Below are 14,926 nucleotides of genomic sequence, written 5' to 3' on the forward strand. Positions count from 1 at the left end.
TCGAACGGCCGCCGCGCTTTACGGCAGCGCGGCGGCTCGAACGGCCGCCGCGCTTTACGGCAGCGCGGCGGCTCGAACGGCCGCCGCGCTTTACGGCAGCGCGGCGGCTCGAACGGCCGCCGCGCTTTACGGCAGCGCGGCGGCTCGAACGGCCGCCGCGCTTTACGGCAGCGCGGCGGCTCGAACGGCCGCCGCGCTTTACGGCAGCGCGGGGGCGGCGCCGCGTCTGATTGGCTGCGACCGCGCGGGAAAACCTCACAGAACCGGTTAGAAAAACAGCCGGACCAATCACAGAGTTTTAATAAACGCCCCGGGGGCCTCCTCGGCCCCGCCCCCTGCGGTTGGGCGGAAGGGGCGGGGCCGGAGGGCGGTGACGTCAGCGGAAGGGGCGGGGTCAGCGGCGGCCCGGGGGCGCCCCCTGGTGGTCGCTCTGGGCACCGTCGCGCGGCCAATCCCTGCGGGGGTCAGGGGTCACCGGCCGCACCACGTGACCAGGGACCCCCAATGTCCCCATCCCCCCATTGTCCCCAATGTCCCCATCCCCCCAATGTCCCCATCCCCTCATTGTCCCCAATGTCCCCATCCTTCCAATGTCCCCATTGTCCCCATCCCCCCGTTGTCCCCCCATCCCCCCAATGTCCCCGTTGTCCCCATCCCCCCGTTGTCCCCCCATCCCCCCAATGTCCCCGTTGTCCCCATCCCCCCAATGTCCCCATCCCCCCATTGTCCCCGTTGTCCCCATCCCCCCAATGTCCCCATCCCCCCATTGTCCCCGTTGTCCCCATCCCCCCAATGTCCCCATCCCCCCATTGTCCCCAATGTCCCCATCCCCCCGTTGTCCCCGTTGTCCCCATCCCCCCAATGTCCCCATCCCCCCATTGTCCCCATTGTCCCCATCCCCCCGTTGTCCCCCCATCCCCCCATTGTCCCCAATGTCCCCATCCCCCCGTTGTCCCCGTACTCGCGGTTCGGCCGCGGCAGCAGCTCCAGACTGAGGGTCCCGGGGGGGGAGGGGCTGCAGGGAGCGGGGGGAGGGGTCAGCAAAAGGGACCCGGGCGTCCGGGAGGGACCCAGGTGTCCAGGAGACCCCCCTCCACCCCAGGACCCAGGCGTCCGGGACCCTCAAAAAGGGACCCAGGCATCCAGGAGGGACCCAGGCGTCCGGGAGATGTCCCTGCAAAGGGACCCAGGCGTCTGGGACCCCCAACCCAAGGCCACCCTAGAGGACCCAGGCATCCGGGACCCTCAAAAAGGGACCCAGGCGTCCGGGCCCCCCCCCCCACGTCCCCGGCTGTCACCGTTTCGGGGGCGTCCGCGGGGGGGTCCCCGGGGGGGTCCCGCGCAGGTGCTGCGGGTGCCGGATCAGGCGGTCGAGGGCGCGGACGATGTCGGGGAACGGGGGGCGCGCGCGGGGGCGGCGGCGCCAGCAGCGCAGCATGAGCTGGTGCAGCGCGGGGGGGCAGCGCGGGGGCGGCGGCAGCCGGTAGCCCTGCTCGATGGCCGCGATCACCTGCGGGACCCAGGCGTCCGGGGGACACAGGCGTCCGGGGGACACGGGAGTTGGGGGGACACGGGAGTTCAGGGGGGACCCAGCAGTTTGGGAGGGACCCAGGAGTTCGGGGGACACGGGAGTTTGGGGGGAACCCAGGAGTTAGGGAGGGACCCAGGTGTTTGGGAGGGGACCCGAGCATCCAGGAGGGACCCAGGAGTTCGGGGGGACCCAGGAGTTCAGGAGAGACCCAGGAGTTCGGGAAGGGACCCAGGAGTTCGGGAGGGACCCAGGAGTTCGGGAAGGGACCCAGGAGTTCAGGAGGGACCCAGGAGTTCGGGGGGACCCAGGAGTTCAGGAGAGACCCAGGAGTTCGGGAAGGGACCCAGGAGTTCAGGAGGGACCCAGGAGTTCGGGAGGGACCCAGGAGCTCGGGGGGGACCCAGGAGTTCAGGAGGGACCCAGGAGTTCAGGAGAGACCCAGGAGTTCGGGGGGGACCCAGGAGTTCGGGAAGGGACCCAGGAGTTCAGGAGGGACCCAGGAGCTCGGGGGGGACCCAGGAGCTCGGGGGGGACCCAGGAGTTCAGGAGGGACCCAGGAGTTCGGGGGGACCCAGGAGCTCGGGGGGGACCCAGGAGTTCAGGAGAGACCCAGGAGTTCGGGAAGGGACCCAGGAGTTCAGGAGGGACCCAGGAGTTCGGGGGGACCCAGGAGTTCGGGAGGGACCCAGGAGCTCGGGGGGGACCCAGGAGTTCAGGAGGGACCCAGGAGTTCGGGAGGGACCCAGGAGTTGGGGGGGGCCCAGGAGTTCAGGAAGGGACCCAGGAGTTCAGGAAGGGACCCAGGAGTTCGGGAGGGAGCCAGGAGCTCGGGAAGGGACCCAGGAGTTCGGGAGGGAGCCAGGAGCTCGGGGGGACCGCGGGGACACTCACGTCCTGGTTGTCCATGTCCCAGTAGGGCCTGTCCCCGAAGCTCAGCACCTCCCACATGACGATGCCGAAGCTCCAGACGTCGCTGGCCCAGCTGAAGGTGCGACGGGCGATGGACTCGGGCGCCGTCCAGCGGATTGGGATCTTCCCGCCCTGCGGACACAGGCGTCCGGGGGACCCAGGCGTCCGGGAGGGACCCAGGAGTCCAGATGGACCCAGGTGTCCAGTGCACCCAGGAGTCTGAGGGACCCAGGTGTCCAGGGGACCCAGGAGTTCGGGAGGGACCCAGGCGTCCAGGAAGGACCCAGGAGTTCGGGACGGACCTAAAACCCGGGGAACCCCAACCCTGGGGACATCCCAACCCTTGAGAGACCCCTAAACTGGGGACACCTCACCCTGGTGTCCCCACAGTGTCCCCTCAGTCCAGTGTCCCCACCATGTCCCCTGTGGTGCTGGTGTAGGTGATTTGGGGTCCCCCTGTCCCCCCATGTCCCCCTGTTGTCCCCCCATGTCCCCTCACTGCTGTGCTGGTGTACGTGCTTTGGGGTCCCCCTGTCCCCCATGTCCCCATGTCCCCCATGTCCCCTCACCGCCACGCTGGCGTAGGTGGTTTGGGGTCCCCCTGTCCCCCCTGTCCCCTCATGTGCCCCCCTGTCCCCCTGTCTCCCCCGTCCCCCCATGTCCCCCTGTCCCCCTGTCCCCTCATGTGCGCCCCTGTCCCCCTGTCCCCCTGCCCCCCCATGTCCCCCTGTCCCCCCATGCCCCCCTGTCCCCCCATGCCCCCCTGTCCCCCTGTCCCCTCACCGCCGCGCTGGTGTACGTGGCCTCGGGGCCGCCCTGCGGGGCCATCGCTCGGGCCAGCCCGAAGTCGGACACTTTGCAGACGAGTTGAGCGTCGACCAGAACGTTCCGCGCGGCCAAGTCGCGGTGGACGAAGCCCAGGGACGAGAGGTAGCCCATCCCCCCGGCCACGCCGCGCAGCATCGACACCAGCTGCAGCGTCCCCAGCGTCCCCTGCCGGCCCTGGGGTCACCCGGGGTCACACGGGGTCACCCGGGGTCACCCGTCCCTGGGACACGGGGGGGGACGGCAGGGGACACGGTGACCACGTGCGGGGGAGGGGCGCGTCCTGGGTGTCACCGGTGTCTGTGGCGTCACTGGGTGTCCCCATGATGTCCCCGTGTCCCCAATGTCCCCAATGTCCCCATGTCCCCGTGTCCCCATGTCCCCAATGTCCCCAATGTCCCCATGTCCCCAATGTCCCCAATGTCCCCATGTCCCCAATGTCCCCATGATGTCCCCATGTCCCCAATGTCCCCATGTCCCCAATGTCCCCATGTCCCCATGTCCCCATGATGTCCCCATGTCCCCAATGTCCCCATGTCCCCATGTCCCCGTGTCCCCATGTCCCCAATGTCCCCAATGTCCCCATGTCCCCGTGTCCCCATGTCCCCAATGTCCCCATGTCCCCGTGTCCCCATGTCCCCATGTCCCCAATGTCCCCAATGTCCCCATGTCCCCAATGTCCCCAATGTCCCCATGTCCCCAATGTCCCCATGATGTCCCCATGTCTCCAATGTCCCCATGTCCCCATGTCCCCATGTCCCCAATGTCCCCATGTCCCCATGTCTCCAATGTCCCCATGTCCCCATGTCCCCATGTCCCCGTGTCCCCATGTCCCCAATGTCCCCATGTCCCCATGTCTCCAATGTCCCCATGTCTCCAATGTCCCCATGTCCCCAATGTCCCCATGTCCCCATGTCCCCGTGTCCCCATGTCCCATGTCCCCATGTCCCCAATGTCCCCGATGTCCCCATGTCCCCAATGTCCCCATGATGTCCCCATGTCCCCAATGTCCCCATGTCCCCAATGTCTCCATGTCCCCAATGTCCCCATGATGTCCCCATGTCCCCAATGTCCCCATGTCCCCAATGTCCCCATGTCCCCATGTCCCCGTGTCCCCATGTCCCCATGTCCCCATGTCCCCATGTCCCCAATGTCCCCAATGTCCCCAATGTCCCCCTGTCCCCGTGTCCCCATGTCCCCATGTCCCGCACCCTGAGGAAGGCGTCCAGCGCCCCGTTGTCCATGATCTCGGTGACGATCATCACGGTGTCCCCGGTTGTCACGACCCCGCGCAGCCGCAGCACGTGGGGGTGTCTGAACTGGCCCATCCGCGCGGCCTCGCTCAGGAAGTCCCTGCGCGGCCCCTCCCCCACCCCCCCCCCGAGCGTCTTCACGGCCACGGGGGAGGGGCGGGAACCGGGCAGGGTCAGGAGACCCCGGAACACCTGCCCGAATTCACCTGGACAGACACACGGACACACGGACAGACACACGGACATCAGTGGGAACCGGGCAGGGTCAGGAGACCCCGGAACACCTGCCCGAATTCACCTGCACGGACACACGGACACACGGACAGACACACGGACATCAATGGGAACCGGGCAGGGTCAGGAGACCCCGGAACACCTGCCCGAATTCACCTGCACGGACACACGGACACACGGACACACGGACATCAATGGGAACCGGGCAGGGTCAGGAGACCCCGGAACACCTGCCTGAATTCACCTGGACGGACACACGGACACACGGACACACGGACATCAATGGGAACCGGGCAGGGTCAGGAGACCCCGGAACACCTGCCCGAATTCACCTGGACGGACACACGGACACACGGACACACGGACATCAATGGGAACCGGGCAGGGTCAGGAGACCCCGGAACACCTGCCCGAATTCACCTGCACGGACACACGGACACACGGACACATGGACACACGGACAGGCACGGGACATGGGGACATCATCCCACACCTGCCCCGAATCCCCTGGGGACATCGGGGACATGGGAGAACATGGAGACGTTGGGGACAATGGGGACATGGGGGATGTTGGGGACATGGGGACATTGGGGACATCGGGACGTTGGGAATGTTGGGGACATTGGGGACACGGGGATGTTGGGGACATGGGGACATGGGGGATGTTGGGGACATGGGGACATTGGGGACATCGGGACGTTGGGAATGTTGGGGACATGGGGACATGGGGGATGTTGGGGACATGGGGACATTGGGACGTTGGGAATGTTGGGGACATTGGGGACACGGGGATGTTGGGGACATGGGACATTGGGGACCCCGCCGCCCCCCGTCCCTGGGGCCGCGTTTGGGGCCGTGCTGGTGCCACCTGTGCCGATGGCGTCCTGGATGGTGACACAGGTGACATCGATCTCCTGCGCAAAGTCCCTCAGGGCCACGCGCGGGTCCTCGTAGCTCAGGGGGTCGATGTACACGGAGCCGCCTGCGCCGGGGTCACGGGGGTCACGGGGTCTCACGGGGTCACGGGGTCACACAGGGGCATGGGGTCACACGGGGTCACAGGGTCACATGGGGTAAGCAGGGTCATGGGGTCACATGGGGGGTCAGGGGGTCACCCGAGGTCAGCAGGCTCACCAGGTCACGGGGTCAGCCAGGTCACCCGGGGTCACCCCCACCCAGGGGACACTTGGGGACACCAGCCCCCCCCCCCCCCACGGGTTGGGGACACTGGGTGACACCCGGTGACCCCGTGACCCCCTGTGACCCCCCGTGACCCCCTGACCTCACCGTGACCCTGAGGGTGCCGCTCCCGGTCCTCCCGCTGACACCAGTGCCTGGGGGGGACACGGGGACACGTGGGGGGGGGAACCCCGCCCCCCCCCGGGCACCCTGAGCCCCCATGGAGCCCCCAAACCCCCCCGGACCCCCCCGCCCCCCCGCCCCCCTCACCTGCGGCTCAGCAGCGCCCCCCCCAGGGCCGCCAGCACCAGGAGCCCCCCCAGAGCTGCCGCCCCCCCCAGCAGCGACACGGGGACCCCCCGGGACCCCCCTGCGAAACAGGAAAACGGGGGGTCAGGGGGGTCCCCAAAACCCCCCGACCTCCCCAGGGACCCCCACCCCTCCCCCAGGGGTCAGGGGGGTTTGGGGTGTCCGGGGGGTTTGGGGTCTCACAGGTTTCCAGGGGGGTCGGGGGTGGTTTGTGGGCTCAGGGTGATTTTGGGGGGTCGGGGGGGTCTCACCGGTCGTTCCCGGGGGCGTCACCGCGGTCTCGGGCCCAAACTCCCCGTACCCCCCGTCGCTCCGCGCTCGGACCCGCACCCCGTACAGGCCCCCCCGGCGCAGCCCCCCCAGCTCCGCCCGCGGCTCCGGCACCTTCAGGAACATGGGGGGGCCCTCCCCGCCCCCCACCTGCGCGCTCAGACCCCCCGGACGCCCCCAAAACACACAGACCCCCCCAGACCCCCAAAACCCCCCAGACACCCCTAAAAACACACAGACCCCCCCAGACCCCCAAAACCCCCCCAGACAGCCCCAAAACACACAGACCCCCCAGACCCCCAAAACCCCCCAGACACCCCTAAAAACACACAGACCCCCCCAAACCTCCCCAGACCCCCTGAGCCCCTCGAAACCTCCCCAGACACCCCAAAACCCCACAGAGCCCCCCGACCCCTGAGTCCCCCAAGACCCCCCTGAGCCCCTCAGATCCCCCCGAAAACACACAGACCCCCCAAAAACACACAGACCCCCCCCAAAACCCCCCAGACCCCCAAGCCCCCCGGACACCCCCAAAAACACACAGACCCCCCCCCGGGCCCCCAAAACCCCCCGGACACCCCAAAACCCCACAGAGCCCCCCCGACCCCAAACCTCCCCAGACCCCTCGACACCCCCAAATCCCCGCCCCCCCCCTTGTCTCTCGGGGACCCCCGCGGCCCCTCCCCCACCTTCTCGTAGTACTTGACCTCGTAGTCCAGGATCGGGCCCCCGGGCGGGGGGTGCGGGGGGGGCGGCCAGGTCAAGGTCACGGCCGAGGGCGACCCCCCCGCCAGGGTCACGGCCCCGACCGGGGGGGGCACTGGGGGGCACACGGGGTCACACGGGGTCACGGGGGGTTGGGGTCCCAAGGGGGGTCCCACCCCCCGCTTTTTTGGTCCCAATTCAGGATTTTTGGGTCCAAGTTCAATTTTTTTTTTTGGGTCCCGCCCCCCAGTTTTGGGTCTCAATTCGATATTTTTGGGATGTCCCCCTATTTTTGGGATCCCACGCCCAGTTTTGGGTCCAAATGCAGGATTTTGGGGTCGTCTTCCCCCACTCTTGGGGTTCCACCCTCCATTTTGGGGTCCCCCCCATTTCCGACCCCCCTCCATTTCCGGCCCCCCATTTCCAGCCCCCCCCATTTCCGGCCCCCCATTTCTGGGTCCCCCCATTTCCAGCCCCCCCTCCATTTCCGGGCCCCCATTTCTGGGTCCCCCCATTTCCAGCCCCCCCCATTTCCGACCTCCCCCCATTTCCGGCCCCCCATTTCCGGCCCCCCCCATTTCCGGTCCCCCCCCCATTTCCGGCCCCCCATTTCCGCCCCCCCCCATTTCCGGCCCCCCATTTCTGGGTCCCCCCATTTCCAGCCCCCCCTCCATTTCCGGCCCCCCATTTCTGGGTCCCCCCATTTCCAGCCCCCCCCATTTCCGCCCCCCCCCATTTCCGGCCCCCCATTTCCGGCCCCCCCCATTTCCGGCCCCCTCACCATCCCCCCCCGCGGTGACGTTGACCTCGCTGTGGGGGAGGGGCTGCGGCCCCAGGCCGCTGACGCCGCTGCGCGCGCTGACCCGGAAGCGATAGGTGACCCCGGGGGTCAGGCCGGTGACCGTGACCCCGTGACCCCGCAGCGGGGGGGGCGGGGCCAGGCGCAGGGGGGGGCAGGGCCCGCAGGGTCCCCCCCCCGGGGGGCAGCGCTGACACGTGACCGCGAAGGTCAGGTCGGGGTGACCCCCCCCAGCCGGGGGGGGCCCCACGTCAGCCGGACCCCCGAGCGCTCGGGGCGGCCCCACAGGGACTGGGGGGCGGAGGGGGGCGCTGGGGGGGGGGGAGGGAGGGGTCAGGGACCCAGGCGTCCGGGTGACCCCCCGGCCCCCAAAGACCCCCCTGCGCTGCCCCTCCCCCCGTAGAACCAGGGCCCTCCCCCACCCCCGCTCCTCCCCCACTGACCCCTCCCCCACTGATCCCTGACCCAGCTGACCCCTGACCCCTCCCCCACTGACCCCTGACCCCTCCCCCACTGACCCCTGACCCTGCTGACCCCTGACCCCTCCCCCACTGCCCCCTGACCCCACTGACCCCTCCCCCACTGACCCCTGACCCCGCTGACCCCTGACCCCTCCCCCACTGACCCCTCCCCCGCTGCCCCCTCCCCCGTTCCCTCCCCTGCTGCCCCCTCCCCCCGCTCCCCTCCCCCACTGACCCTGCTGACCCCTGACCCCACTGACCCCTCCCCCACTGACCCCTGACCCCGCTGACCCCTGACCCCTCCCCCACTGACCCCTCCCCCACTGGCCCCTCCCCCGCTCCCCTCCCCTGCTGACCCCGACCCCGCTGCCCCCTCCCCCTGTTCCCCTCCCCCGCTGCCCCCTCCCCCCACTCCCCTCCCCCACTGACCCCTCCCCCGCTGCCCCCTCCCCCGCTGACCCCTGCCCCCGCTCCCCTCCCCCGCTCCCCTCCCCCGCTGCCCTCCCCCGCTGACCCCTGCCCCCGCTCCCCTCCCCCCGCTCCCCTCCCCCGCTCCCCTCCCCCGCTGACCCCTGACCCCGCTCCCCTCCCGCTCCCCTCCCCCGCTCCCCTCCCCCGCTCCCTCCCCGCTCCCCTCCCCCGCTGCCCCCTCCCCCGCTCCCCTCCCCCGCTCCCCTCCCCGCCTACCCCAGCAGGGCTCCCCGGCGCCCCCTCCAGGCTCGCGGAAGGTCCCGGGTTCGCACTCACAGGCGGCGGCCGCGGGTTCGGGGGAGCGGCTGCGGGGGGGGCAGGGCAGACAGGGACCCCCCCCCCGCCCCCCCTGGAACCAGCCGGGGGGACACGCTGGGGGAGGGGAGGGGTCAGGGGCACCCAGAGACACAGGGACCCCAGACCCCCCTGAGCCCCCCCCGGGACCCCCAAAACTCCCCCACAGCCCCCAGGACCCCTCAGTCCCCACGAACTCCCCTAAACCCCCCAGATCCACCCCCAGGACCCTCCCCAGGGACCCCCGCCCCCCTTATCCCCCCAAAGACCCCTAAGTGCCCCCCAAACTGCCCCCATGACCCTCCCATGACCCCCCCGTGACCCCCAGAATCCCCCCGTGACCCCCCAAACTCCCCCCATGACCCCCCCGTGACCCCAAACTCCCCCCATGACCCCCCAAACTCCCCCCATGACCCCCCCGTGACCCCCAAACTCCCCCCATGACCCCCCAAACTCCCCCCATGACCCCCCCGTGACCCCCAGAATCCCCCCTGACCCCCCAAACTCCCCCCATGACCCCCCCGTGACCCCCAGAATCCCCCTGACCCCCCAAACTCCCCCCATGACCCCCCCGTGACCCCCAGAATCCCCCCATGACCCCCCAAACTCCCCTGACCCCCCCGTGACCCTCAGAATCCCCCCCGACCCCCCAAACTCCCCCATGACCCCCCCTGTGACCCCCAGAATCCCCCCAGGACCCCCCAAACTCCCCCCATGGCCCCCCCTGTGACCCCCAGAATCCCCCCTGACCCCCCAAACTCCCCCCCTGACCCCCCCGTGACCCCCAGAATCCCCCTGACCCCCCAAACTCCCCCCATGACCCCCCTGTGACCCCCAGAATCCCCCCATGACCCCCCATGACCCCCCCGTGACCCCCAGAATCCCCCCCTGCCCCCCCGTGCCCCCCCCCGTGCCCCCCCCGTGCCCCCCCGCACTCACCCCCGCACCCCCCCCCGCGGGGCTCCCAGCCGGGGCCGCACACGCAGCCCCGCGCCGGGGGGGGCTCGGCCCAGGTCCCGTCCTCCCTGCAGTACATGACGGGGGGGGCCAGGACCCCCCCGCGCGCCACCGCCCCCTGCAGGCAGCGCCCGGGCACCGCGGCCACCAGCGCCCGCGGGACGGTGGCCGGGAAGCGCGCCAGGGCCCGCGTGACCGCGGGGCAGCGCCGGAACGACAGACGGACGGACAGCAGCGCCAGACACGCCCCCAGGTCCTGCAGCGCCAGGTAGAACCCGGCGCGGCTCAGCGGCCCCAGCCGCAGCGTCTTGCGGTTGATCTGGCCCACCGGCGACCTTGACCTCGGCCGCGACCCCGGGGCCGTCAGGTGCTCGGCGGCCACCGTGTCCACCTTGACGTAGGGGTTCTCCAGCCAGGGCGGGGACAGGGGCGTCGCGGTGTCGCCGTCCGACTCGTGGAGCAGCACGTTGAACGTCTCGCGGCAGCGGGGGGAGGGGGCGCCGCGCAGGGCGGCGCTGCCGGGGCTGCTGCCGGGGAAACCGGCACTTTTGGGGCCGTTGCCAAGGCCGTTGCCAAGGAAACCATCCTTTCTGGGGCCGTTGCCAGGGCCGTTGCCAAGGAAACCATCCTTTCTGGGGCCGTTGCCAAGGACACCGTCGTTTCCGGGGCCGTTGCCATGGACGCCGCGGTTGCCGGGGCCGTTGCCGGGGCGGTTGCCGGGAGCATCGTCCCATTGGCCGGGGCCGGGGGCGCGGCGCGGGGCGTGGCGGGCGTGTCTCCGGGCGGGGCCGGGGGCGGGGCCGGGGGCGGGGCCGGGGGCGGGGCCGTCGCACGCCACCATGGTGAAGCGCAGCTCCGCGTACACGTGGGCGGCCCCGCCGCGCGGCACCCAGCGCGAGCGCAGCCAGCTGTTCTGGGCGGGGGCGCCGGGGGCGCGCGCGGGGCCGCGGCCGCGCCCCGAACACACCTCGAACGTGCGGACGGGGGCCCCGAGCTCGGGGTCCAGGGCACTGAGCTCCTCCCACTGCGGGACGGGGGGACGGGGGGACACGGGGGGACACGAGGGATGGGGGACAGGAGGACATGGGGGACATGGGGGCATTAGGGACGGGGGGACATGAGGGACACACAGAGACACAATGGGGACAGGGGACATGGCGGGGACATGGGGATGGGGGAACGCACGGGGGACATGGGGACACATAACGGGACATCGTGGGGACATTGCGGGTGGGGACACACGGACACAGACGGGACGGGACGTGTGACAAGCAGGGGACAGGGGGAGGGGACACAGGCAAAGCGGGGGGAGGGGGACAGGGGGTGAGCGGCATTGGGGGCACCCCAGTCCCCACCCCCCTGATCCCCCTGTCCCCCCATCTGTCCCCATATCCCCGTGTCCCTGTGTCCCCCTGTCCCCATGTCCCCCTGTCCCCATATCCCCGTGTCCCTGTGTCCCTGTGTCTCCCTGTCCCCATCTCCCCCTGTCCCCATATCCCCCATGTCCCCCTGTCCCTCCGTCCCCGTGTCCCCATGTCCCCCTGTCCCCCCGTCCCCGTGTCCCCCTGTCCCCATGTCCCCCTGTCCCCCCGTCCCCGTGTCCCCCTGTCCCCCCATCTGTCCCCGTGTCCCCCTGTCCCCCCGTCCCCGTGTCCCCCTGTCCCCGTGTCCCCCTGTCCCCCCGTCCCCGTGTCCCCCTGTCCCCCCGTCCCCATGTCCCCCTGTCCCCCCATCCCCCTGTCCCCATGTCCCCCTGTCCCCTCGTCCCCCCGTCCCCATGTCCCCCTGTCCCCCCGTCCCCCCGTCCCCCTGTCCCCCTGTCCCCATATCCCCCATGTCCCCCTGTCCCCATGTCCCCCTGTCCCCCCGTCCCCCCGTCCCTCACCTGCCCCTCCCCCGCCGGATACACCGTCCAGTTCAGGTCACTCGTCTCCAGCCGCGTGTCCAGCAGAACCTCTGTGGGGGAGGGGCATGTGGGCCCCGGACGCCTGGGTCCCCCCGCAGTGACCCCCCATAGCCCCTGACGCCTGGGTCCCCTCAGACCCCCCCTTCCCATCCCAAGAGGACCCAGGCGTCCGGGCCCCACACCCCGCAGGGGACCCAGGCGTCCGGGCCCAACACCCCGCAGGGGACCCAGGCGTCCGGGCCCCACACCCCGCAGGGGACCCAGGCGTCCGGGCCCCACACCCCGCAGGGCTCAGGTCACTCACCCTCCTCAGCGAAGCCCAACGGGACCCACAGCCAGAGCAGCCACAGCCCCATGGCGGCCCCGGGGGGACCCAGGCGTCCGGGGGGACCCAGGCGTCCGGGAGGGACCCAGGCGTCCGGGGGGACCCAGGCGTCCGGGAGGAACCCAGGTGTCCGGGAGGGACCCAGGCGTCCGGGGGGACCCAGGCGTCCGGGAGGAACCCAGGCGTCCGGGGGGACCCAGGCGTCCGGGAGGAACCCAGGTGTCCGGGAGGGACCCAGGCGACCGGGAGGAACCCAGGTGTCCGGGAGGGGACCCAGGCGTCCGGGCTGCCCCCTCCCACCCCCCACCCTGTCCCAGGGTGGCTGGGTCTGCCCTCCCCCCGCTCCTTCTGGGGGGGACCCAGGCGTCCGGGAGGGACCCAGGCGTCCGGGGGAGCCGCTGATGGGGGGGAGGGGGGAAGAAGGCCAATTTTGGGCCAAGTTTGGGCAACTCTGGGCAAGCGGAGGCAGCGGGAAACGTCCGTCTGTCCGTCCGCCCGCTCGGGCCTGCGGTGGGGGGGACCCAGGCGTCCGGGAAAGGACCCAGGCGTCCGGGCTGTGTCCTCCTCCCCCGCCCCAGAACCCCCCGCCCTTGGCAGGGAGGGGACCCAGGCGTCCGGGAGGGGACCCAGGCGTCCGGGAGGGGACCCAGGCGTCCGGGCCCCCCAGCAGGAAACGCCTTTGTTGAGCGTTTCCCGGGGTCGGGCGGGGTCAGGATGTGGGGTCGTGACCCCGGGGGGCCGGGAGGGACGGGGATGGGCGGGATGAACTGGGATGAACTGGGATAGACTGGGGTAACTGGGATAAACTGGGATAAACTGGGATAGACTGGGATAGACTGAAATGAACGGGATAAACTGGGATGAACTGGGATGAACTGGGATAAACAGGATAAACGGGACAAACTGGGATAAACTGGGATAAACTGGGATAAACTGGGGTAACTGGGATAAACTGGGATAAACAGGATAAACGGGATAAACTGAACTGGCACAAACTGGCTTGAGCTGTGATAAACTGGTGTGGACTGGTCTGGACTGGTCTGTGCCGCCGGTATAAACCCGTGTGAACGGTACAAACTGGGCTGCGCTGGGCTGTGCTGGGGCAAACCGGTGCAGACCGGTACAGACCGGTGCAGACCGGTGCAGACCGGTACAAACCAGCACAGACCGGCACAGACCGGCACAGACCGGTGCAGACCGGTGCAGACCGGTGCAGACCGGCACAAACCAGCACAGACCGGCACAGACCGGTGCAAACCAGCACAGACCAGTAAAAACCGGTGCAGACCGGCACAGACCAGTACAAACCCGTACAAACCGGCACAGACCGGTACAAACCGGTGCAGACCGGCACAAACCAGCACAGACCGGCACAGACCGGCACAGACCGGCACAGGCCGGTACAAACCGGTACAAACCGGCACAGGCCGGTGCAAACCGGCACAGACCGGTACAAACCGGTGCAGACCGGCACAAACCAGCACAGACCGGCGCAGACCGGCACAGGCCGGTACAAACCAGCACAGACCGGTACAAACCGGCGCAGACCGGCACAGACCGGTACAAACCGGCACAGGCCGGTACAAACCGGCACAGACCGGTGCAGACCGGCACAGACCGGTACAAACCGGCACAGGCCGGTACAAACCGGCACAGACCGGCACAGGCCGGTACAAACCGGTGCAGACCGGTCCCAGCCGGTCCCGGCCGGTCCGAACCGGTTTCCGGTCTCGCGGCGGCCCCCGCGCGGACACAAAATGGCGGCCCGCCCCCGTCACGTGACCCCGAGGAGATGGCGGCCGCGCGGCGGCCAATGGGAGGCGACCATAGAGCTGCGTGCGGCCTAGAGCGTCCCCCCGCCGCCCAGAGCGCCGCCCGCGGCCCGGCCCCTCCCCCCGCCCCTTCCCGGCCTCCCGCGACCACAGAGTCCGGCCCGGGCCGCCCAGAGCGGCGCCTCCGCCGCCTCCCCCCGCCCGAGCCCCCCGCCCGGAAACCACAGAGTAACCGCGGGGTCCTCCCGCCTGCCTAGAGCGGCCCCTCCCGCCCGCCCCGCCCCGTTTCCCCCCCCCCCCGCCCCTCGCCACGTCACGTCCGGCCGGCGCGGACCGGAAGCGAGCGGGCGGCGCGCGGGGCGATCGTGGCCGGGAGCGCGCGGGAAGGGTGGGGGAGGGGAGGCCCGGGGTGACGTCACGGGGGTCCCGGGGGGTGGGGGGGTGGGGGTCTCTGTGCCCCCCGTGTCCCCCCGCCCGTGGGGCAGCGGTGGGGGGGGGGGGACGTGGGGGGTGGGGGGGATGGGGGGACGTGGGGGGTGGGGGGACGTGGGGGTCTCGGGGGTCTCGGGGGTGCGGGGTCCCGGGGGGTGGGGGGGTCTCCGGGCCCCTCTGACCCCGCGTCCCCCCCAGACCCCGGGGCAGCGATGACGAGAACGATGGGGGCGGGGGGTTGGGGGGTTTTGGGGTCCCTCTGAACCCCGTTTTCCCCCATTTTTTCCCCAGACC

General features: G+C 70.6%; 1 protein-coding gene across 1 annotated transcript; it reads right to left on the reverse strand.

The window, feature by feature from the left end:
* Positions 1–288: 288 nt before the first annotated feature.
* LOC136002675 (ephrin type-B receptor 4-like) lies at positions 289–13,135 on the reverse strand. The gene is given in 16 exon segments (XM_065657943.1): positions 289–455; positions 962–1,015; positions 1,299–1,510; positions 2,423–2,572; positions 3,224–3,442; positions 4,477–4,724; positions 5,621–5,734; positions 6,040–6,086; positions 6,492–6,660; positions 7,200–7,330; positions 7,997–8,241; positions 8,243–8,325; positions 9,163–9,318; positions 10,180–11,221; positions 12,083–12,153; positions 12,408–13,135. Coding segments are annotated over 16 exon segments (3,054 nt in total). The 5' UTR covers positions 12,460–13,135; the 3' UTR covers positions 289–394.
* Between the last annotated feature and the right edge of the window lie 1,791 nt (positions 13,136–14,926).

Source organism: Caloenas nicobarica, unplaced genomic scaffold (assembly GCF_036013445.1).
Source record: "Caloenas nicobarica isolate bCalNic1 unplaced genomic scaffold, bCalNic1.hap1 Scaffold_1431, whole genome shotgun sequence".
In the NCBI taxonomy this organism is placed as follows: domain Eukaryota; kingdom Metazoa; phylum Chordata; class Aves; order Columbiformes; family Columbidae; genus Caloenas; species Caloenas nicobarica.